Raw genomic sequence first — 26211 nt, forward strand, 5'->3', positions numbered from 1 at the left:
CACCAGAGGTCCGTAACCGGGGTCCGTAATGGAGGATACAGACTCGCTCGCCAGCCAATCAGAGCGCAGGATTTGATGGAAACCACACCGCGAAAAAAAAAATTATCAACTTGTAGGAAGTGCCATATGGACTTTCATTTGGCACCATGAAGTTTGACCTTGATAAAGGGCTATAACTTTTTAAAATGGTTAATGTTCATAGGACTATAACCTGACAGCTGATGATTGAGAAATGTTACCATTATCAACATATAGGTATAAAATAAGTGCTGCCAGGTGAGGTTGGGTTTGCCTGGCAACACCTTGTTAATTGTGTTCTCCTTTTCATTTACACTTGAAGACTCTTAGTGGTTGAAATATTATCAGGCAAATTAATTAGAAAGGATAAATATTGGCTATACAATGTGACATGCTAACACAATCTGTACGGTGTTCGATGGGTCGTCGCAAAAAGACAGACTGACAATCTCTGGCAGCCCACAGTCTGCACGATGTGCTAATTTACTGACCTCAACCCAGCAGTCACAAACGCAACAGGATGTAATCTGACAGCAGGAGCTACAGCCACTGTTTCACAGCTTACTCCGACAAAGAAACAGTGAAAAAGGCTGGTTATACCATCTGAACCTCCTGCTGTGGCCTCAGTGTTACGTGAACAGAGACATGAAACCACATCGTGTCGAAAGAAACAGGCGTGTGAACTACTACAGTTAAGCCCAACAGCAGCCTCTTCTGAGAAACCCAGAGCAGGCACAAAACACGCTAACAGACTCCTCTCATCTCATTATCTGTAGCCGCTTTATCCTGTTCTACAGGGTCGCAGGCAAGCTGGAGCCTATCCCAGCTGACTACGGGCGAAAGGCGGGGTACACCCTGGACAAGTCGCCAGGTCATCACAGGGCCGACACATAGACACAGACAACCATTCACACTCACATTCACACCTACGGTCAATTTAGAGTCACCAGTTAACCTAACCTGCATGTCTTTGGACTGTGGGGGAAACCGGAGCACCCGGAGGAAACCCACGCAGACACGGGGAGAACATGCAAACTCCACACAGAAAGGCCCTCGCCGGCCACGGGGCTCGAACCCGGACCTTCTTGCTCTGAGGCGACAGCGCTAACCACTACACCACCGTGCCGCCCAGCCTGTTACTTGAGTAATAAAATATTACTTGAGTACAGTTTACTTGAGAACAGTGTGATTTAACTGTATCTCATAATTGCCTCACCTCACTCTGCGGTCGCGACTTGCTTGCTAGCTTGTTAAGGAAGGAAGGGGGTGGGCGGTCAGGAAAGCTGGTAAAAGTATTTTAGTATTCTGCTGTCAGATTACATCCTGTTGCGTTTGTGACCGCTGGTATGATAAGAGCATTAGATACAGTATACAGCGTTATACTTCAGAAAGTCGCATGAAACTGTGACACCGAGCTGACCGACCACCTCTTCAGTCTTTCTCAGGCTTGTAGCTGAATAAAAAGATAACACAGACTGAGTTCGAATCCCTATAGAGTTTAATTTTGATTTACACTGCAGTAAAGTTAGCATGTTAAATTAACGCTAACACAAAACAATGTTCAGCTACACAACTTGGTGACAAATCGTTGATCCGCTAACACAAACTAAACAGGTCTTACCTTTAGGAAAATGGCAGTCCGTGAAATGCTGAAGCAGGTGACAGATGTTGATGGGTGTGGCACAAATTGCCTTGACCGGAAGTGTAAGGTGATTTTTTTAAATACCGCTCAGTGAATAAAATTAATCAATTAATTTCCTTTCCTTTCAATTGATTTCCTGCATCTTTGACTTTCACACGAAAATGCAATTAAATTCTACTCGCGTATTCACAGCTGATTATATTCAAACAAAAACTGAGTAAAATGCAATTATTAAATCATTCAAGTTGGTTGAATTCAGTTCAGTGTGACTCCAAACTGCATAAAGTCTCTTATTATTTACAGGTTATTGTTAGGGCGGCACGGTGGTGTAGTGGTTAGCGCCAAGGGCGCAGATGGCACTGGGGACGGGAGATTTATAGTGACCCCTATCTGGCCCCCCCCCAGCCACCGTCCCTACATAAGGCGCCAAACATGGGTAGAAAAAGTGAGGATTAATGTTCCGTTAGTTAGGCTAACTTACACTGCAGCACAAAGTTGAAATGGCGGCGGCAGCAGCCTTGTCTGTGATCAATCCACATTACATCAATTCAAGAAGGGGAAAAGCTGGAGCAGATCCTTACAGAGTTGGGAAAGCAAGGTGTTCAATTTTCCACGTAATTCTCGGTTAATAACACTGCACAGCTCATCCATTTGATAGCAACGGTGTTTCTGCTACGACTAATGGTGCATTCAGTTGTACTCGTAAGTTGGAAGTTTGAAGTCGGAAAAGCATTGAAATCCCGCATCTACCAGCATAAACATTGGGGTTTTCGTTTCATTTCATTAACTGTCCATTTTTTTCGAATTCCATGTTCCATGATGTCCCAGTTTTTAAACTGGGAAGCGCTCAGTTCTGAGGTTATGTTGTTCGGAGCTCCAAGTTCCGACTTCCAATGTAAATGTAATGCACCATCTCGACCCCGGGGTCCTAAGGGGAGCTGGGGACTTTGCCTGTCGCGGTAACCATAGTGATCATAAACAACTTTCTAATGACTGAGCTGGTGATCTTTCTGCCACATTAACCCAGAGAAGAGGGGAAAAAAATCACAGCGTTTGTTTCAAGAACCAAAAGATGTAAATATCCTATGCCTGTTGACTTTCCCAGATGTGACAAATACTTGTTTTTGTAATGTTGAGTAGCTAGTCTGATGATGATAAGAAGGAATTTGGACTTACCTGAAGTAGGCTAAATGTAAAATAACAGCATTCTAGGCTGTAGGTGAATATCTTTAATGTTGTTATTTTTATGTATAATGTTATTTTAGTAAGCAGCAACTGTTAACTGAAATTGAGATTCAAGATGTTAACATTGTCCTCCTGGCCTGCAGGAAATCCCTGGTGGGGTCAACAATGAAAAAACAAAAAACAATTACAGCGTTTTTTCAAAAACCGAGCAATGTTGACCAGGTAGGCCTTTGTCTACCAATGTTCATTCAGTTAGAAAACTCACAATTCGAATGTATATTGAAGCTTCAGTACACACACGCGCACACACTAATATACAAAATGGAATCATTTGCTGACAGCTCAGTCCCCCCCAGTTCAAAAATCCTATCTGCGCCCCTGGTTAGCGCTGTCACCTCACAGCAAGAAGGTCCGGGTTCGAGCCCCGGGGCCGGCGAGGGCCTTTCTGTGTGGAGTTTGCATGTTCTCCCCGTGTCCGCGTGGGTTTCCTCCAGGTGCTCCGGTTTCCCCCACAGTCCAAAGACATGCAGGTTAGGTTAACTGGTGACTCTAAATTGACCGTAGGTGTGAATGTGAGTGTGAATGGTTGTCTGTGTCTATGTGTCAGCCCTGTGATGACCTGGCGACTTGTCCAGGGTGTACCCCGCCTTTCACCCTTAGTCAGCTGGGATAGGCTCCAGCTCGCCTGCGACCCTGTAGAACAGGATAAAACGACTAGAGATGATGAGATATTAATTGACCCGAATCCCAGTTTTTACAGTGCACAACGATTCTACATTTTAGAAAGATGTCGGACATTATGGTGATCTTTCATGTTTACCTGTACCGGTCATATTGGGCAGCAAAATGTGAAGAAATGGACCAAAAAAGTAAAAATTTATTCTAGACCATAAATATAAGGGGTTTTATTTATTTCGGCCTCTGTACACCATGACAATGGATTTGAAATGAAGCCATCAAGATGTGATAGAACTGTAGACTTTCAACTTTAAGTCAAGGCATTTAAAGGTAGACTCCCTTTCAGATTTTTTTTTAATTTAGGCCATAAAAAGAATATTCCCTGTGAAATTAATACATAATTTTCGTTATTGGCTAGAATACACTCAATGAAAAACATACTTCAACAAGATGAGTGACCAGGCTCAAGTTTGCCTCAAAAAGATGCATATTTGGGCTAATTGCAGCTTGTTCATCACCAATTACAATATTTACGATAGGGCGAAACATATTAACCAGCATTTGATGTGTAGGATCCATTGGCACGGTCATATTTTCTGTCACAACTTGAGTACTGATGTTCCATTGTGAATGTCATGATTAGCTCCTCATCTCGTGGCAAAATGATGCAAGTGGGTCAGTGCGCTGTCAACGAAAACCTGCACATGCGCGCACCGGACTTCCTCTGTCGGCTTGATTGCGCAAAGCCCGCGATTTCATGCACGTTATTTGCTCAGGAATCCCTTCAAAATAAATAACTTCCCAGCCACAGAATGGCCTGTTATTTTTTGAACTATTACAGAAATAACAAAATTTCAGCGGGAACTAAATTTCACTGATTTTATGAAATCGAACAGCAAATTTTGCATCAACCATTTAGGAATTGCAGCCATTTTCATAGGGTCTAAAATAATTGGACAAACCTAACACAATTTTATAAATATAACCTTTTTTTTTTTTTTTTTTTTTTTAAATACTTGGATACAAATTCTTTGCAGTCAGTCAGTGACTGGAAACCATGGACATCACCAAATGCTCAAACCCTTGAGATGCTTTGCCAAGCCTTTATGCCTCGGTCACGTGCTTCTACGGCCGGTCTACGTGCAAAAAACGCGTGAAACGAACGGAGAGCGCGCGTGTGACCTGCTGATTTTCGAGCCATAGACTGGCCGCAGAGGTTCTTTGTCATGTCACACAAACTCTATGGGCGCTTACGTTTTTTTCAGGTTGCAAGACAAACTTACAGCCAACGTGCGTCTTTCTCCACGAACAAAAAAAACGCAGCGATTTGGGAAACGCCAAAAATCGTACATCCGGTTGTGACCTAGGCTTTACTGCAGCTGCCTTCAGTTGCTGTTTGTGGGTCTTTCTGCCTTCAGGTTTGTCCTCAGGAAGTGAAAAGCAAGCTCAGTAGGGTTGACTGACTCTCTCATTTAAGAATGTTCCATTTCTTTGCCTTGAGAAGCTCTTGGGATGTTTTTTGGTATGTTTTGGGTTATCATGAGTCTGTACTGTGAAGCACTGTCCTATCAATTTTCCAGCATTTGACTGAATCTGAGCAGAAAGTACAGTACATCTCCGTATACTTTGACAATGATAGGCCTACCTCCTTCAGTCATGTTCACTTTGTGAGACACTGTGAAGCAGTTTTTCTTTATCAAGGAAAAAAAATCCTACAGTCATCCACTTCAGTTGTCTTCTAGGCCTTTTGGTGTTGCTGAGCTCACCGCTGCATACCTTCTTTTAACCTCCTAAGGCCCAAACTGTTTCTTTTACATGCGTTTTTTTATTTCTCTTTGCTATTTGGGCTTATTAGAACCTGATTAGAATAAAAACTAAGCATCATCTTTTGATAAGATGTACTTTTAGAGAAAAAGTATGTCCACATATGTGGATTCTTGTTCCGAATTTCCATAAAGTGCTGTCCACGCATGTGACCGCTAAGCCCTAGGAGGTTAAAGAATGTACCGTACCAAATTGTTGATTGTGGCAACTCCTAAGGTTTGTGCTTTCTCTCTGGTGGGTGTTTTTTTTTTTTTTTACCAGTCTAATGATGTCCTCCTTTATTTGCATCAACGCCTCTTTGGACCACATATTGAAAGTTCTCATGAATAACTGCCAAATCCAACACTTGGAATCAACTCCAGGCCTCTTATCTCCTTAATTTGTCATGAAATGGCAAGATAACCTATCAGTCACTTTATCCAATTACTTCTGAGTGTGTGAAAACAGAGGGACTATGCTAAAATGGCTGTAATTCCTAAACAGGTCATGATTATTTATTTATTTATTTATTTATTTATTTAGGGTGTGTGTGTGAAATGCTTTGAATTAAGGCTGAAAGTCTACGCTTGATGGATTCATTTCAAATCCATTGTTGTGGTGAACAGAGGCAAAGTTATGAAAACGGTCACTGTCCAAATACTTACAGAGCAGACTGTGCACGTCTCGTTCTGATTAGTCAGAAGGATTTTTAAAGGATTTGTTTTCTATAATAGAAGCTCTGACAGTTGTTCGTACAAGGCAAGTCACGTAGTTTATTATAATGTATAAACGTACTCGAATATATTATTTTTCTATAGCGACGACTTAGACAGGGACTTGTCAGGCATGCTGTCTGGGTGGGAGGGATGGTGTTGTTCTTGCATAGAAATGAGAGGAACACTAGCCTGTTGTAGCCATGGGTGATTAGTACATTCCTGTGAGCATTCAGCGGCCCTGTAGCGTAACGTGAGCAGCAAGTTGAAAAGATGAGAGGCTGGGTTCACATGTCTTGGAGGAAGAATGCTGGCAACTGTTCTGTAATAGGAAAGAACTAGTTACTGTTTGGAAACTGGCATATGACCAAATTGAAAGAAAATGGGGCTTTAAAAAAAAAAAAAGTGTGTACTTGCTGATATGGTGGAGCTTTCTGTAAGGAGACGTTTATTTAGGATTTGTGGAAGGTATTGTACTCCAGTGTTGGTAGTATAGAGCTAAAAGTCTTCAAGGCAGAGGACTTTGCAGTTTCAGTAACAAGCTGAATATTTTAAATTATTATTTTCAAGACCGAAAGAAAGAGATGCTGGTGAGGGAATGACCACGTAGCTGCTAAAACGCTACAATACAAGTGACAATAGGCTCAAGCTTATTTTGCAGACATTCCACAACATTAAGCAGATCGTAAGGATGGTGTGTCATTCTTTTAATAAACCAAAAATTTAAAGATCAATACATTTGAGGATTGAAACACCCTGAGATGTAATATTATTGGAAAATAATCACGTTTGAAAGAAAGAAAGCACAACTTGTGAAATTCCTCTCTGCATTTAACCCATCTGAAGCAGTGAACACACACATGTACCCAGAGCAGTGGGCAGCCATGCGAACAGCACCCAGAGAGCAGTTGAGAGTTTGGTGCCTCGCTCAAGGGCACCTCAGCCCAAGGCTGTTCCATATTAACCTAACCTGCATGTCTTTGGACTGTGGGGGAAACCGGAGCACCCGGAGGAAACCCACGCGGACACGGGGAGAACATGCAAACTCCACACAGAAAGGCCCTCGCCTGCCACGGGGCTCGAACCCAGGACCTTCTTGCTGTGAGGCGACAGCGCTAACCACTACACCACGAGGCCGCCGTGTTGAGAACACCATGTTGAGATAACAGGATCACACCACCCGGCATTTTCCTTTCATGGATATTGAGGTCTCCTAGTCTGAAGGTTTTGATGAGAACGATGTATGATACTTAACGATGTGTATTTTCCCCTACATCTGCTGGCATCAAATATGCAAGTATAACCATGCTACTGGGTGAACTTGTAGGTCATTTTGCTTTTACAAGTCACGCACCATGTAGTCCGGACTGTGCAGTACACCGGCCCTGTATGTCTCTGCAATGTGTTGTTTAAATACAGAAATAATTTCAAGTTTATTAAAAATCTGATTAGCAGGGACTTTTTTTTTAATTGACTTATTTTTTTTTCTAGCTAACCAGTGCAATGCAGAACCTCAGACACTGCAAAGGTTTTGCCCATGTTTTATTTCACATTTCTCCAAGGTACGTCAAAGGCTATGTGCTGTTCTTAAAACTACCCAGTCTCTGGTTATTGCATGATTTTTCCAGGTTTACTTTTCATTAGTGTGGCTTAGTTTCTCAGTTACTTGGATTTATGATTGACTAGCATTCCAGAAGGCTTTACTACCTTTATTTCTTGGTATTCTACAAGTTCGTACAATAAATTCAAGAATATTGTTATTTTTAATGTGTTTTAAAGCACGTCATGAACACTTTTTTTTTTTTTTTTTTTTTTTTTTTACTGAAAGGCCAATTGCTTATATTTCTGCAGGCAGCTAAAGAGCCCCATCCCTGCAGTATCTGCGTGGTCAAGATTTCTCTCTCTGCATTCGAGGAGCAGTAACCAAGATCAGCACTACTCCAGATTTAGAGGATCGAGGTCCAGATATGCATTAACTGGCCTGTTAGCTGGAACTGGAGCTGCACTTGCTTATGGACTCCATCACAATAAGGTGAAGCAGAATTGACCGCTTGTATTGAAATGCGCTGCCTGGCCGAAAAAAAAATCGCTGTTTAGTTTAGTTTATTAAAATTTCCCACAAATATAAACATATAAGCGTTTACAAATAAATAACAATAAATAACAAAAGTGCCAGGAGAAGAATACAGGGCAAAGCCCCAATTGAAATTCAACCCCTTACAAAGTTACAAAAAATATAAATTATATTCAAACAATTAAGAAAAAACAAAACACAGTATAATGTAAAAATATAATTATCAGCCGACTCTGCTCGACCACATCTCCAAACTGACATTCAATTCAAAAACGCGACCAAACAGAGTCAATTGACAATAAAGCTACGTATAGAATTAATTTCGGATATACCAATATAATTGATTAACTATGGCAGAATGTATAGCTTTCGCTTGTCTTTTATATTGAAAATAAATTCTGAAATTGATTGTGTTGGCATATTTTATAAAACTAGGCAAATTATTCCAAAGTTTAATAGTTCTAGGAAAAAATGACTTTGTAAAGTACTGTTGCATTAATAAGTCCAGCTCTCATTTTATATAGGAGAATTAGATCGTGTATATCTCTTCTGAATTCCAACAGTAATAAGTCGAGTCTTTTGAGTCTCTCGTCGTAGTTTATATGTCTATCCGGATAATTCAATATAAACTTAGTGGCACGACGTTGAATATTTTCTATTAGCCTTCGATGCTTCGCGGTGTAGGGTGACCAAAGGCACGAGGCATATTCTAGGACTGGTCTAACTAATGCAGTATACATCAGTTTTCTAGTAGATACGTCAGAAATGTCTCTACCACACACTCGCTTCACGAGGCCTAGGACTCTGTTGCCCTTTGTGCACATCTGTTCTATGTGTGTAGCCCATGAAAGTGGAGCAGTAACCATAACACCCAGATCTCTGGTTGAAGGAACAGAGTCTAAGGTCTGACCATCTAGTTGGTAACTTTGTTGTAGTCTGCGACGAGATTTTCTCTTGGTCATGTGCAGCGCTCGAAACTAACGGTGTCCCGATGTCCCGGGGACCATAAAAAATGTCATCGGGACACAAAATTATCATATCTGGGACAATCCCGGGACAATGGAAAAAAATAGATCTAGAAAAAAAGTTCTACATTAATATTATTTACAAAGCCGTAACACATACGTAGACATTCACCTAATTTGTCAATTTTAATTTTAAAACGTTAACAGCGAAAAATACATAGTAGCTACACTTTCAATGCACCTGCATCCGTAGGCTACAGAGCAACGCATTCTGTTCTAGAATCTTCGGCCGGAGTCCGCGTTATATGGACTTGGAATGGAATTGCTACCGCACACGCTGCGCCGACTCTTGCCAGAACAAAAATGCTTAAGTGGTTGAAGCGGACCGACCGCGGGGAAGAAGCTGACAGCCCAGACATAACGTCTCCGGGACCTTCAGGATCCAAAGTGTCATCGCCTGGTCTGCAGGCAACGCTAGCAACTGAATGAACACTGTTAGACACGTTATAAAATACAACAGCAATGATGTGGATGATATTGACGGAAGATACCGTTCAACAGAATAAGTGAGTTTTCTTGGTGTCTTTCTAGTTCAGAAATGGCCCTTTTCCACTACCCTTTTTCAGCTCACTTCAGCTCACTTCAGCCCGACACGGCTCGCGTTTCGACTACCAAAAACCAGCACGACTCAGCTCGTTTCAGCCCTGCTTAGCCCCTAAAACTCGCACCGTTTTGGAGTGGGGCTGAAGCAAGCCAGGCCGTGCCGAGTGAGGTTGGGGGCGTGAGCAGACACTCCCCTGTGCGCTGATTGGTGAGGAGGAGTGTCCTCACATGCCCACACACGCCCCGCGAGCGCGCTGGGATCTGTAAACACCGCAAACCCGGAAGAAGGAGAATTACGAGAATTTCTGGAGCCTTATGCGCCTCGCCTCATCTATACGCTCTTGCCAGTATCTGTCCGCGTTGTCGGTGACAACAAGCCACAGCACCAAGACCAGCAACACTAACGACTCCATGTTTATTGTTTACTATTCGGGTCGTGAGACTACCGCTTAAAAGGTCACTGATGTCACTGTTTGCGCTGCTTAACGACATCACCTGACGTCCACCGACTTTCGCTAACTCCACCCAATGTGTCCACCCACTTCCAGCCAGCACGGTTCAGCGCGGTTGTAGTCGAAATGCAACTCCAGCAGCCCCGCTCAGCCCGACTCAGCACGGCACGGCTCAGCCCGACTCAGCCGCGTTTGTAGTGGAAAAGCGGCGTATGTTTAGTCAGTCAGCAGCACAACTAGGCTCGGACCTGGCACTATGCTGATGTTGCTAACGTTTGCACCCGGCAGCGAAAGTTCATAAAAATGGATAACGGAAAGTTCATAAAAATGGATAACGGAAAGTTCATAAAAATGGATAACGGAAAGTTCATAAAAATGGATAACGGTAATGGATAACGGAAAGTTCATAAAAATGGATAACGGTAATGGTGAAAATTATAAGTTGGCCTTATAAGTGCCCACAGATATTCAAGGTATAAGTAGATGAAATGAACATAAAAGGGGTCTTATTTTCAACTAAAGTGTACTGCAGATGTAGTGAGTTGAAACATTTTCTGAATGAGCTAGTTGGCCCCTTTAAATAAACGGGTATCTATTCATACAGTGAGATCGCCAACGTTTAATAAACTGAAAATGCAATAACTGTAATTTTGAAGTAGATGATGTATAGGACATGTGTCGCTTGTGTCTTGTGACTTATTGTAAAAATGATATAAAGGGTTCAAAATTGCATAGTTACAAATATAATAGTAACTTCATATGATAATATTAACCACTGGTTATTTCAGAGAGGAAAAAAATGGGGACACTATTGCTTCCATTCGGGACAATACAACACAGAATTCGGGACCACTGGGGGACACAAAGAAAAAAAGTTAATTTCGAGCCCTGGTCATGTGCAACATTTGGCAGTGTTAAATGACATGTCGTGGTCAACACTCCATTTGTGTAGGCTGTCCAGGTCAGCTTGCAGTGAGGTGGTAGAACTGTCAGAGTCGATAGAGCGATATAGCTTGCTATCATCCGCGAATAAGGCAAGACTTGATCCGTGAATAGTGTAGCTTGACATGTCATTGACATAGACTAAGAATAGTAGCGGACCCAGGATAGAGCCCTGAGGTACCCCCTGATGTCACTGGGAGCCAGTCAGAGAATATGCTGTCGAGGACAACTCGCTGATGTCTAGCCGACAGGTAACTTATAAACCACTGAAGAACAGAGCCAGACACGCCGAAGAGCTGGAATTTAGACAGAAGTAGATTGTGAGGTACTTTGTCGAACGCTTTTGATAGGTCAAGATGGATTACATCAACTTCCCGACCACTGGCTAGCATGTCTAAGATGTCATGGTACACCTCTAACAATTGCGTGACTGTAGATTTGCCTCGTTGGAAACCATGCTGGAGGTGGTAAAAGAACGGTGACAAATGAGGACAGCAGTGGTTGAATACACAATGTTCCAAGACTTTTGAGACAACACAAAGAAGTGAAATTGGCCTGTAGTTCTCCGCCAGAGTCGGGTCATCCTTTTTGAAGACAGGCGAGATGTTGGCACGCTTCCAGTTGGCGGGAATAGTACCTAACGACAAGTTAAATATCCTGTATAAAGAAGGAGCAATTTCTGCAGCCGTGTATTTTAAAAGCGATCCGGGAATGTCGTCCGGTCCACAGGCTTTGTTTGGGTCGAGGTTCATCAGGGCGTCAGTCACTTCGGGAACTGTAATTATGATGGAATCCAATTCTTCACGCTCCCTGCAAAAAGCCTGGTAACTAGGTGGTGAAGCATCAATAGCAGGGTTAAATACAGAGTGGAAGAATTTTAACAAGTTTGCTTTGTCTCTACTGTCAGTTAGGAACGCACGGCCATCCCTAAGAAAACTAGGAGATGGTTTGTCCGATGTGCAAGTTTTAACATACGACCAGAATTGCTTCGGGTTATCAGAAATAGCCGTCTTCAGTTTTTCAGCATGTTCTTTCTTCTTTTCCCTAATCATTATTTTTGCGGTTCTCCGTAATTCATCGTATTTAATTTTACATGACGGCGAGTAATTTTTGGAAAGCTTTTTTTCTGGTTACATCTTTCTTTTTTAACAATGAAAAGAGTTCATTGTCAATCCAAGGCAGGTCATTTACATTGCGTGGTTTGCACTTCGGAATTCGCTCATTTACAGCAGAAAGAAAGAGGTCGCACCAATTCAACATGGAAGTGTCAATGCCATTTGAAACAAAATACATATCCCAGGGGATACACTTCAGTGTTTGTTTTAAATAAGCAAATACTTAAGAGGGGGCGGTACGGTGGCATAGTGGTTAGCGCTGTCGCCTCACAGCAAGAAGGTCCGGGTTCGACCCCCGTGGCCGGCGAGGGCCTTTCTGTGCGGAGTTTGCATGTTCTCCCCGTGTCCGCGTGGGTTTCCTCCGGGTGCTCCGGTTTCCCCCACAGTCCAAAGACATGCAGGTTAGGTTAACTGGTGACTCTAAATTGACCGTAGGTGTGAATGTGAGTGTGAATGGTTGTCTGTGTCTATGTGTCAGCCCTGTGATGACCTGGCGACTTGTCCAGGGTGTACCCCGCCTTTCGCCCGTAGTCAGCTGGGATAGGCTCCAGCTTGCCTGCGACCCTGTAGAAGGATAAAGCCGCTAGAGATAATGAGATGAGATGATGCAGTGAGTTGCTTCTCATTTCTTAAACAACCATGTCAGAAGATGTATCCTAAAGTCATGGGGAAAAAAATTACTGTGTTTCAGAAGGATCAGACTAAGGAGATTGCTGAAATTAATGGAATTGGGTTCGGAACTGTCCAATGCATCATTAAAACCTGGAAGGATAGTGGTGAGCCTTGAACTACATGGAAAAAACGTGGTCCGGACTAAAAATGAGTGATTTGAAGATCAGTTAAATGCTTGAAGTCTAATCGTTAAAAAATTGACAGCTGAACTCACGGCTATGTTTTCAGTAATGAAATTAAGAGCATTTCCACACACACAGTGTGACAAGAACTCACATGGGTGGGACTAAACAGCTGTGTAGCCATATGAAAACCACTTATTAGTGAGGCTAATCAGAAGAAAGGGCTTCAGTTTGCTAGGGAGCATAAAGATTGGACTCTGGAGCAACGGAAAAAGGTCATGTGGTTCGATGAATCCAGATTTACTCTATTCCTGAGTGATGGCTGTGTCAAGGTAAGAAAGAAAGCACATGAAGCAATGCACCCATCATGCATAGTGGCCACTGTACAAGCCTCTGGAGGCAGTGTTATAATCTGGAGTCGCTTCAGTTGGTCAGGTCGAGGCTCAGCAACTTTTTGTGGCCATAAAATGAAGTCTACTGAATGACCAGGTTATCACATCAATAGATTTTCTCTTCCTTGATGACCTGGCCATAAAATTAGGGCTCAAATAGTGAGCGTGGTTCAGGAAACGTGAGGAATCATTTTCACACATGAATTGGCCACAGCAGAGTCCTGAATTTAACCCCAGGAAAAGTCTTTGGGATGTGCTGGAGAAGAGTTGAGAGTGGTTTGACTTTCCTGTCGTAAATACAAGATATCTGTGAAAAATTAACTTAACTCTGGAGGGAAGTAAATGTTGTGACCCTTGCACACAGTTGTCAAAACAATGTCATGGAAAATGCATGCTGGAATCAAAGCTAAAGGAAGTCCAACGCAATATTAGCATGCCAGGCAGTGCAGCTGGCTGTTATTTCATTGCATTAGTTACCACTTTTTAGCCGAGGTATTTAGGCTTCCAGCCAACCAAAGCATACCCATGAGCAAACACATTGGAGTGACCACAGACCCTGTGAACTAGTTAATGATTATCATTTGTCCATCCTTGGTTCTTTTGTCTGAGCTCTTATGGTTCTGAAAATAGTGTTTTTTGAATATAGTGTACATACTGAATGTTCCATCTTAGTTTTTTTCTGGTAATAAGAGGCCCTAGAAGGAACTGCCATCACATGCGAGAAAGGCAGTGGAACTCATCTTGTTATCTGTAGCCGCTTATCCTGTTCTACAGGGTCGCAGGCAAGCTGGAGCCTATCCCAGCTGACTACGGTCGAAAGGCGGGGTACACCCTGGACAAGTCACCAGGTCATCACAGGGCTGACACATAGACAACCATTCACACTCACATTCACACCTACGGTCAATTTAGAGTCACCAGTTAACCTAACCTGCATGTCTTTGGACTGTGGGGGAAACCGGAGCACCCGGAGGAAACCCACGCGGACACGGGGAGAACATGCAAACTCCACACAGAAAGGCCCTCGCCGGCCACGGGGCTCGAACCTGGACCACCTTGCTGTGAGGCAACAGCGCTAAACACTACACCACCGTGCCGCCCGCAGTGGAACTCAATTTCTTATTAGAGAGTTTTTGGATTCCCCCCTCCCCCCACCAAAAAAAAAAATCAAAAGCTACTTGTAGGTAATACAGAATCCAATCAAGGAAGATCAGCGTATAGACTTGGGATTTTAAAACTCAAAACTATAACCACTAAACCAGCATAATTGATAGCATCTGGAATGTTCACAGGAGTGAATGAGTGGGGGGGGGGGGGGAGAGACTGCAGCCTAAGTAGTTTTTATTCAGAAATGGCTTTTATTTGGCTCAAGGATGAACACGTGTCCTCCACTTCTCAAAACAATGCTTTATAAAGTCAAACTGCCTAACGTGCGTTCAAATAAACGTTTCGGAGACTAATTCAAAACACACATGCTCTAATATTCCAATAACTAAAAACACAAACTGAAAGTGAAATTTTTGGATTTACCAGGTGATATTTTGTATGATTTATTAGTATCAATTTACTAAAAAAGAAACATTTCTTTGTAATCCATCGGTCTTTTGGCCACATCACCAAGCATGTGGGGCTTGTGGAATATACTGTTAATCAGTAACATTATTGCGTGGTAATGTCCTTGTTCTTTCTTCTCACTAGGGCAGTTACGGTGTCACATTTTCATGGTTTCAAACTGATTTTGGAATTTATCCAAATGGTCAAGGTCACAGCAACGTCAAATGCCTGAGAGAGTCAAGTCAAGTTTATTTTTGTAGCGCTTTTAACAATAGACATTGTCGCAAAGCAGCTTTACGGAATTTTAATGACCTTTAACATGAGCCAATTTTATCCCTAATCTATCCCCAATGAGCAAGCCTGTGGCGACAGTGGCAAGGAAAAAAACCCTCAGACGACATGAGGAAGAAACCTCGAGAGGAACCAGACTCAAAAGGGAACCCATCCTCATTTGGGTGATCACAGACAACATGATGATAACAGTTTTAACATGAAGTCTGTTTTGTTGACGTTATAAACTGTTCATTGATGGAAACTTGAGTGCAAAACTGTTCATGACAACTGCAGCCCTAAAGTTAGCAAGCCAAATGTAGTCCTCAGACATAAAAGCATTACTGTAAGTGTCCAGAGCGTCCTCCAAGTGTGACTTTCAACTGTCCACATGGGGCCGTCCTCCACAGGAGCGATGCGATGAGACTCCAGCCAGACACAGGGCATCAGGATGGATCGGGCAGGTCCGAGGAGCAGAAGAGGTCAGCATCTCGATCTCAGGATTGACATGTAACTTGGAGGGACAGAAAGAGAGGGGTGGGGAGAAAGAGAGAGAAAACAGGTTGTTGGGTATGCCCAGTGTCACCTGATGAGTAGGAACAGTATACATTTTGTGTTGAGTGCAAGCCGGGACTCCGGCAAAACTAACTATGACAGCATAACTAAAAGGGGAGAGCCAGAAAGTAACACCGGCATGATGGAGCCCCGGGACATAAAGCAGCCAGCCACTACACTGTCAACAAACTAGAGTGAACAAGTGAGTGGGGGACTGACAGCATCCATACATCCCAGTTTACCAAAACACTCTGTCTGAGGACCGTCCAGATCTACACCTTTACCTCATAAACACTGTGTGTGTATGAGTTTCAAGTGAAAGACTTGGGTCAATAATCACCCGAGGTCTTTTACCGCTGCACATGAAGAAACAAAATGGCCGTCCAGAGTTACTGTGTAATCAGAAAACCTACTAGCTGCATGTGATCCTAGTACAAGTACTTCTGTCTTGTCAGAGTTAAAGTAGATACACAGAACCTTTATTTTTAAATTAATTTCTGAGTGGATAGTATCTCCATCCTTGACTCTTGTATGCTGCATAAATGGGAATAAAAAAATATTTGTTTTTGAGATTTACACTCGACCGCAAAGTTGGCATTTGAGCTGCCCTGCTGAGCCAGCCAGCCCCGAGTGCGTGACGTCACTGCGGTAACCGCTTTTAAGGCCGAGGCCTTTGACAGCTATAGATCAAAGTCATATAAATAAAAATTTATGGTGAAAATAAGAAATACCGTTACCGACTTACTCAACTAAGACTGATTTGACTTCATTGATTGTGGGTTGACTCTCATTAAAACAGGATAGGTGTTATAAATTGCGCAACGTACATGTACATGCATGCATTTTCACTGATAAAACGTCAAAGGCGAATTAAATAATCAGATGAACTGAGACAATCACATTCTGAAGCAAATTTAATAATCTTATACCAGTAACTTAAACACACAATACAAGTTACATGTATTAATCTAAATGCAGGTAAACAACATGTTTTTGTTTTATATCCAAATGAGAGTCGGAGCTTACCCATCTGTGTTCTCGCTTCTTGAAGGCTAACCTTGTAGCCGATTGTTTTGAAATGATCTGACTTTCAGTTGTTCGTTCACTTCTCTGTTCATTCGCTTCTTCCATGCAAACTCCACACAGAAAGGCCCTCGCCGGCCACGGGGCTCGAACCCGGACCTTCTTGCTGTGAGGCGACAGCGCTAACCACTACGCCACTGTGCCGCCCTGATGTTTAAAATGTGTAAAAAAAAAAAAAAAGAGGTTTTAAAAAAGCTCATGTTTTAAATGTGTAAAAAAAGTTGTTTTCAAAAAGCACAGATGTTTAAAATGTGTAAAAGAAAAAAATTAAATGTGTACAACCACCATTTTTTTTTTAAACTACGAATGGAACATTAAGTATAGCAACAACAAAAACTGTAGGGGGCGCTGTTGTCTATTTGCTCTCTGGGGGGGGGGGCTGACTCTCCCACACTTTGAAAACCCGTGGTTTAAATGCTGCTGTACTGTCATAAGTGTAACTAATGTTATGAAATCTAATGAACCATGAAGAGCATGACAAATGAGAGGGAGGCACACACACAATCCAACTTTCCTCCCATATTCAAGAATGCTTCTCTTGCTACTGTACATCATTGTCCACATTATTCATCATTAATGGGTTACAGAGTGAAAATTTCATGAGACCTTGTAGCATAACATTAAATTTAATGTGTGAGATATATATATAAAGAATATGACTCTACTGCAATGAACTTGTAACCAAAAATAACTGTAGTAGTATAAAAAAAAAAAAAAGTCAAACTACTGAGTCATGTGTAATTTCTGTCAAAGTGGTGCCTCAATTTTGTCAAATAATTTCTCATTTTGTCTTTCTCGATTCATTCTCTAGGCTGAGCAACCAGTGGTTCCAGTGACTCAGACAAATTCTCTACCAGTTTATAGCCAGGAAGAAGTTAGAAAACACTGCTCCATTGAAAAGGGTGTATGGGTTACGTACAAAGGAGACATATATGATATCACTGACTTCGTGGCCATCCATCCTGGCGGTGACAAAATCCTTCTAGCTGCGGGTAAGGCTTTAGAACCCTTTTGGGAACTTTATGCCGTTCATGGGCAAGAGCATGTTCTGGAAATTCTGTCCGAGTATAAAGTTGGCATTCTTCAAGCAGAGGACCACATGAAGGAGGATGTTAAATCTGTAGATCCTTATTCTACTGACCCTGATCGTCATCCTGCTCTCATTGTGAACAGTTTAAAACCCTTTAATGCTGAACCACCACCTGCCCTTCTTACAGATAGTTACGTCACCCCTTCTGCCCTCTTTTTCAAGCGAAACCACCTTCCTGTTCCCCGTGTGGATCCTGAAACATACAGGCTGAAAATTGAGGGCCTCCCTGGAGGTACTGTGTCTCTAACTTTGGATGATCTTAAGTTGCGTTTTCCTAAACATACAGTAATGGCAACGATCCAGTGTGCTGGGAACCGTCGTTCTGAGATGAACAAAGTAAAGCAGGTTAAAGGTCTAAACTGGGGAATTGCAACAATTGGTAATGCTACATGGTCAGGTGTTTATCTAAGAGATGTCCTGTACCATTACGGCTTTAGCCCAGAAGTGGCAGCTAAAGCGCAACACATGCAGTTTGAAGGTTTAGACACTGATATAACAGGTACAGCATATGGAGCATCAATTCCATTAAACAAGGCCATGAGTGAAGAGGGAGATGTCCTGTTAGCATATGAAATGAACGGCGAGGATCTCCCAGCGGATCATGGCTTCCCAGTCCGTGTCATTGTTCCTGGAATTGTTGGAGCCCGAAACATCAAGTGGCTCAGCAAGATAATCATTAGCGACAAGGAAAGCCAGAGTCACTGGCAGCAGAATGACTACAAAGGCTTTTCACCAAACACTGATTGGGACACAGTGGACTTTAAATCAGCTCCCGCTATCCAGGAGCTTCCTGTTCAGTCAGCCATCACAAATCTGGCCGATGGCTCCTCAGTAGACCGAGATATGGAGGACGTGACCGTTAAAGGTTATGCCTGGAGCGGTGGAGGGAGGGAGGTGGTGAGGGTTGACGTCTCATTGGATGGAGGGAAGACATGGCATGTAGCCAAACTTCAAGGCGGTGAGGAAGGAGAAACTTCTGCACCTTCTCCTCCACCTGGTCGAGCTTGGGCCTGGAAACTTTGGGAAATAACAATTCCGTTACCAGACGGCGCTCAGGAGCTGGAGGTTGTTTGCAAAGCAGTTGACAGTAGTTACAATACCCAACCAGACACTGTGCAACCTATTTGGAACTTGAGAGGGGTTCTTAGCAACGCTTGGCATCGAGTCAGGGTGAAAGTAAAATGAGGATGAATTTGGATGAAAACCTAAAGTGAACCTTTTATTCAGGAAAACAAACGCCCCATGTTACTTGACTCTAAATGTTGGTGGTCCACTATGGCAGCTTGAAGTGCTGATTTTAGCTTAGTAATAACATCATACAATGAATAGGCCACAAAGCTGGAGGTTTTGAGTTTACAACTAACATTACAGTCACAACTTTATATATTTTGTGTTGACTGTTTTAGAGTAGGATATCTTATTTCCTTTGCTTCTTGCCTCATTTTTCAGCTTATCTTTGCCAGTTTTCTTCATATGCATCTGTACGGTACATTTAAGGCTTTTGTACGTAACTGTCAGCTCTTTGCTAGTGACAGGAAGGCTATCTAAATAGCTACTGCATAAAACTCGACGAAATCCTTCTCACTTGTGTTTAAATGGCATTCAACCTCCCTTCTAAATCACCTAATGTGTTTCCCAAATATAAATGTCAAGTGAAATTGGCCATCTCTGCAGAATACGGAAATAAATGTTTATAGCATATGTCTGAAGTGCCTGGTGTCTTTAAGTGTCAAATATTTTAGGAACTAAAAAGAATATGGATATTCTCTCTTCTGACATTTTCCATGTATGCTGTACTGTAGGACTTCTTTCCTATACGACTTTACACTATATAGCCCAAAGTGTGGATACCTGACCATCACACCCAAATGTGGGCCTTCGCTAAATGTTTGCCACAAAGTTGGAAGTCCACAGTTGTCTAGAACAGGGGTGGGCAATTTTTTTTTTTTTTTTTTCCATGGGGCCACATGAGAAACAGAAAATTTTGTGGCGGGCCAGACCAAAAGGCTGAACTAAATTCTGCATAATATTAATTGTATTTCTTTATATAAAGCAGTAAATAACATTTGTTTTTACAAGCTGCTAAGACTGGTAAGAGTATGGAAAAAACGAGGTTGCTTTACAAAAAATGTCATTTATTCAATCAAATTTCCCAAAACAATGGTTAACAAAATATGAACGTTTGTACTTTTTTTTTTTTCCAGTCACATTCACCCCAAAACACAATAAAGACATCACAATATTGTCTTTCTACTCCAAATGTCAAGCAAGATACATCATATTATAATAACGATGCCCACATTTGTAGTCTAATCACCTCATTTGGTGTTTTTCGGATCTGCTCTCCGCAAACTAAACACACGGCTTTACCTCTGACTTCAGTAAATAAATACTTAGCAGTCCATGTTTTGTTGAAAGCCCTGCATTTGGCATCTACCTTTCTTCTTTTTGGGGGCTAAAGTCTTCTTGTGACCTGCTCCCAACAACGTCGATTCGGTGTAGGTATCAGATCTACAGATCGGTTCGGGCTCCGGCGCCTGCTGGTGACGTCACACTATGTGATTGGCTGGACCATTTGAAGGATGACGTACGAGTTTGTGGTTGGTCTGGACAAATTACGGGAGTAGTTCTCGTGGGATTAGGTTTCGTGGGGTTTCATGTCATGTTCATGTCGCGCGCATTGCGTTTTTGTTGAACACAACTTCAAAATAAAAGCAATGCACATTCAGTCCATGCATGAGGTAAAATTAGAAAATACGTTTATTTTGTAATTTCTAATTAACCTTACGCGGGCCGGTCCAAATGCGGCCCGCGGGCCGTAAAATGCCCAGGTCTGGTCTAGAATGTCTTTGTGTGCTATAGAATTGTAATTTCCCTTTGCTGGAAGTTGGAGTGGAAGAATTTGTGAGTGTCCTGCACAGAGCCCTGACCTCAGCTCCTCTCAACACCTGTTAATGGCAACTCCGCCCCAGACCTCCACGCCCAACATCAGTGCCTGACCTCACGAATGCTCTTGTGGCTGAATGAGCAAACACGTGCGCATCGATGCCAAAATCTAGTGGAAAGCCTTCCCAGAAGAGTGGAGGCTATCATAACAGCAAAGAGGGGACTAAATCTGAGGCCCTGTTCACACGGCAACGGATTCAGGTGAATCTGATAAAATTGTTTATCGTTTTGGCCTGGCGTCCACACAGCACCGGCGTTTTGGGTGCCCCAAAACGAAATCTTTTGAGAACGGGTTCCAGAGTGGAAAAATCTGGCAACGGCGCCGTTGCGAAGTCGTCTGGATGAGTAGAACGGATTTGTTTATGATGACGTCACAACCACGTGACTGTCGGTGCTTCACGCCGGGCAGAAGTGCAACGAACTCTATGCGAGTTGTCAACAAATCCTATAACTTGGTTCATGAAACGCGCTTACAAAATATTTTCACTGTGAATATTTATTGTGTAATGGTGCAAAGTGAGAGAGAGAGTGAGAGAATAGCCCTTAGGGCAGAGTCTTTAGTCCAAACACTGCGGAAGCAGTACCAAACCACGCACCGCCCGTGCGCTTTCCAAAAACAATCCTGCCAGCAAAAATAGGAAAAAAAAAAAAGGAGCAATCTTACCTCTTCAGATGTTGGTTAAAGTCCAACAATACATTCCTCAAAAAGGGCGTAGAAGAACAAAGTAATCCATCAACGTGTAGCATTCAATTTATTCCGGACCATTAAAGAATTCTGGAGGATATCAGAATGTTGGCGTACCGGCTTCCATCTACCCCCATTCATTCCTCTTTCCGCGTCTTTCGTTTTACACTACTGATTAATAATCAAAACTTTATGTGGCTGATGCTACAGAAGAAGGGGTTTATGCGCATGCGTCTACTTCTATTGTTCTGGTGTCTCCGATGGGACCGTCTTACAGCACACGTAGAGGTGTGGCATGTGTATTGCATCGTTTTCAGCAAGCGTTGCGTTGCCATATGTACCTGAAATTTTACTGATCCGTTGCCCATGTGGACGCGATATTATTTAAAAAAAAAAAAATCTTGTTGCTGTTGCCGTGGGGATGTAGCCTGAAATGGGATGTTCAACAGGCACATGGGTATGGTGGTTAGGTTAATATTTAGTATCAAAAATTAGGTGAATAAGACTTGTACAATACTGCATATACACATAACCAACATATGTTCTATCTGTGTTTACGTCTTAATACTGATGCAGGCAAAACATCGGTCCTGGTATTACTGGACCTCAGTGCAGCTTTTGATACTGTTGATCACAACATACTGCTATATCGACTTGAACACTGGGTTGGATTGACTGGTAAAGTTATCAATTGGTTAAAATCATACTTAAAAGATAGAAGCTTCTTTGTTACCCTGGGAAATTGTTCCTCAACGTCAATGCCCTTGACCTGTGGTGTCCCCCAGGGGTCGATTCTTGGACCATTACTTTTCAACCTTTATATGCTCCCACTTGGGCAAATTATCAATAAAAATTCAATTTTGTATCACTGCTATGCAGATGATACCCAAATTTATTTTGCTCTATCACCAAATGATTATGCCCCCCTTGAATGTCTCTACCAGTGTATCGATCAAATCAATAGCTGGATGTCACAAAATTTTCTTCAGCTGAACACAGATAAAACAGAAATAATTCTATTTGGAAAAAAAGATGAAAGACTCAGGATTACCACTATTCTTGACACAAAAGGGATTAAAACTAAAGAAATGGTTAAAAATCTTGGTGTTTTCATTGACAGCGAGCTAAACTTTGACAGTCACATGAAAGCAATCACTAAAACGGCATTTTATCACCTAAAAAACATTTCCAAACTAAGAGGACTTGTGTCAAAACATGATCTGGAAAAACTAATACATGCCTTCATCTCTAGTAGGGTTGATTACTGCAATGGCCTTTTCACAGGCCTGCCAAAAAAGACCATCAAACAACTTCAGCTGGTTCAAAATGCAGCGGCTAGGGTTCTCACACGAACAAAAAGAACAGAGCACATTACTCCAATTCTAAGGTCCCTTCACTGGCTTCCAGTAAGCTACAGAATTGACTTTAAAGCATTGCTGCTGGTGTACAAATCTCTAAATGGTACAGGGCCCAATTACCTCTCTGATATGTTGCAGCGGCCTAACCCAATCAGATCTACCAGATCGCAGCAGCAAAATTTACTGGTAAAACCTGTTGTTAAAACAAAGTGTGGTGAAGCAGCTTTTAGCTACTATGCAGTACAGTTATGGAACCAACTGCCAGAGGACATCAAAAATGCTCCTGCTGTTGGCAGCTTCAAATCTAGGTTAAAGACCAAGCTGTTTTCAGATGCTTTCTGTTAAATAATTAATATTTTTACATTTTTTATAATCTTTTTCTCTGCATGTTTTAAATTTATTTTAACTTTATTCTATTTTATTCTGCTAGGTTTTTTTTCTCTTTTTCTTTTTCTCCTTTTTCTTTTTGGCATTTTAATATTTTATTTCTACTATTGTTTAATTCTTATTTTCTTTTAATTCTTTTAATTAATTATTTTAGAATAAAAAATTATTTTATGTAATTTTATTTCTCTATTGTTTACTGTTTTTGTTTTTACTTCTGTAAAGCACATTGAACTGCCATTGTGTATGAAATGTGCTATATAAATAAACTTGCCTTGCCTTGCCTTGTGTTTAGGAACCAAAAAGGGGTGAGTTTGAGTGTTTTTATATCTAGCATTATAATAATAGCTTTACATGCTTTGCATCAAAACCAAGCTTAATCATCAGGATAGGTGAACCATTTGTGTTAGTTATCTACAATGGGGATATATATTTACTTTTCAGAGTACTTAGTTCAGTAATAAACACAACTCTTGGCGTTCTCAGTTTCTGAAAGTGTCTGGGTTGTTTTTTTTGGAGGTGTAAGGGTGGGTCATGTTTGTGTTTTGTTTTTCCTGTTTGGTAATTTTGCTTATTTTTCCTTTTCTGTTTGATATATTGCAAAGTACATCTGCTGTGATGACTTTCCAGAGTACTCGGGCAGGAGTCAAACTATGCACAGGTAGTAAGAAATGTTATTCAACAGCTTCATTCTATGACCTCATCCAGTAAGTTACAAAGTCTCATTGGAACATCAATAACGTTTGCTAGCTGGACCGTCTGTGGGCTGGGGAAACCCACTAAGCTGAATAAGGTTCTCTCTCACCTTGATAGCTTGGGAATAAAAGTTGCATATTTGCAGGAAACACATTTTAAAAAAAAAAAAGTATCATGTGAAGATACGCAGACGCTAGGTAGCACAATCGTATCGTTCTCTCTTCAATAGCAGGACAAGAGGCACAGCTATATTAATCATAAACCTCTGCAGTTCACCCCTTCAGAAGTCATTGCAGACCCTCAGGGCCGCTACGTAATTGTTACAGGTTGTATTATTAATACACCGCCAATTTACATGCACCCAATTGGGATAATGATAAATTTTTCTCTGATTTGTTATACAGTTTACCTAATTGAGCCCATGTTTACATTAGACCGTATCAGCGGATCATCAGATTAACGTTTTTAAAACGATTAGTGTGCACACAGCAACACCAATACACGATTCGTCTGCACACAGCAACACCAATACACGGATACGCTCGGCTCCGCAGGCATCCTGCGCTCCAAATCACTCCGCCCTGAACAGCGAGTGCCCTCTGGAGGGTGCGCACTCCGGCCTTGCGCAGCTCACAGAGCACGCGAGTGAAGTGCACAAGCTGTGATTCAGGACTGAGCCGCTGTGTGTGTGATCCCAGCGCACATCACTTACCACTTGCAAGTGGAAGGATGGCAAGCCTAAAGACAATCATAACTACACAATGGGCAGTATTTGCATCAGTATTTTCATACTTTTATACTCTTTAATGAAAGGTGATACAAGGCGGAAGTCCGTGCCGTTTTTCAGCAGTCGCGTCACATGACCAACGCCAGCGAATCAGGAAGGTGGATGTCACAGTGACGTTGTCCAATGAGACGCCAGCTAGAGCTCAGCACAGCGTATCCGCGTATTCTGAATGTTTACACAGCACCGGAGCTGACACGATCTGGATTGAATACGTGGATGCTGGCGGATTCCCGTTTCCCGGCGTTTCCAGGCGGTTTAATGTAAACGGACAGTGCATCCGCGAAGAAAACGAGACAGATACGGTCTAATGTAAACGTAGCCTTAGACTCCCACTTTTTAATTTTAGGTGGCGATTTTAACTGCTGCCTCGATCCAGTATTGGACAGGTCCTCTACTAACATTTCCAAATTATCTAAATCTGCCCAAGTAATTAATACCTTTCTTAAAGACTATGCTGTTTCAGACCTATGGCGAAGCCAGAACCCTACTGTGTGGATTTACTCCTTTTTCTCCCACGGACCTCAGATATTTTCTCAGATCGATTACTCACTTCAGCTGAAGCCTGCTTATACAATGCCATAGTCATATCAGACCACTCCCCCGTTCCAGCTACTTTTAGGTTTGCGCACAACACACTCTTAGACCTCGTTGGAGACTTGGCTCCATTGTCTTGTCCCATGAGGAATTTGTTCAATTTGTAGCTGACCAAATTGATTTTTTTTTTTTTAAGTGAAGTTAACTCCACCCAAGACATCTCATGTAGTACCTTGTGGGAGTCATTAAAAGCTTACCTTAGGGTTAGGGTGCACTTAATTTGGAGCCAAGCTCTTATATGCTATGGATAAAGTTATGTAAAATTAAAAAAAAAATGTAAATAAAAATAAAAAAAAATACCTGAGAGGTCAAATAACTTAATATATATCTTATAATAAAAGGCAAGCTAATCAAAAACTGTCAGACGTAACAGCCCGCATTGCGCAATTAGGATTAGCATACGCAAACTTGCCCTCACCTGACTTATTGAAAGAGCTACTGATTGAGAAAAATAAATTTGGCATCTTATCATCCAGTGAAGCAGAGAAAATGCTCTGGAGGTCCTGACATACATTTTATGAATTTGGCGATAAAGCCAATAAGTTTCTTCTCCATCAACGGAGGCTACCTCACAGCTTATCCAAACAGCTGAGGGGTGTACATATGATAATATATGTTCAGGGATGGTGGCACGGTGGTGTAGTGGTTAGCACAGTCGCCTCACAGCAAGGAGGTTCTGGGTTCGAGTCCAGCGGCCAATGAGGGCCTTTCTGTGTGGAGTTTGCATGTTCTTTCTGTGGGTTTCCTCCGGGTGCTCCGGTTTCCCCCACAGTCCAAAGACATGCAGGTTAGGTTAACTGGTGACTCTAAATTGACCGTAGGTGTGAATGTGA

General features: G+C 42.1%; 1 protein-coding gene across 2 annotated transcripts in view; it reads left to right on the forward strand.

Annotated features, from left to right (window-relative positions):
• Positions 1–19629, forward strand: part of suox (sulfite oxidase) — a 54642-nt gene extending 35013 nt beyond the window's left edge. For both annotated transcript variants that reach the window (XM_060910916.1, XM_060910918.1), the window contains exons 2-4: positions 7531–7601; positions 7891–8071; positions 17650–19629. In XM_060910916.1, coding sequence (XP_060766899.1) covers positions 7543–7601; positions 7891–8071; positions 17650–19113 — 1704 coding nt within the window. In that variant the 5' untranslated portion in view covers positions 7531–7542 and the 3' untranslated portion in view covers positions 19114–19629. The remainder of the gene's footprint in view (positions 1–7530; positions 7602–7890; positions 8072–17649) is intronic.
• Positions 19630–26211: the final 6582 nt, after the last annotated feature.

This window comes from Neoarius graeffei, chromosome 26 (genome assembly GCF_027579695.1).
Source record: "Neoarius graeffei isolate fNeoGra1 chromosome 26, fNeoGra1.pri, whole genome shotgun sequence".
NCBI classification, from domain to species: Eukaryota; Metazoa; Chordata; class Actinopteri; order Siluriformes; family Ariidae; genus Neoarius; species Neoarius graeffei.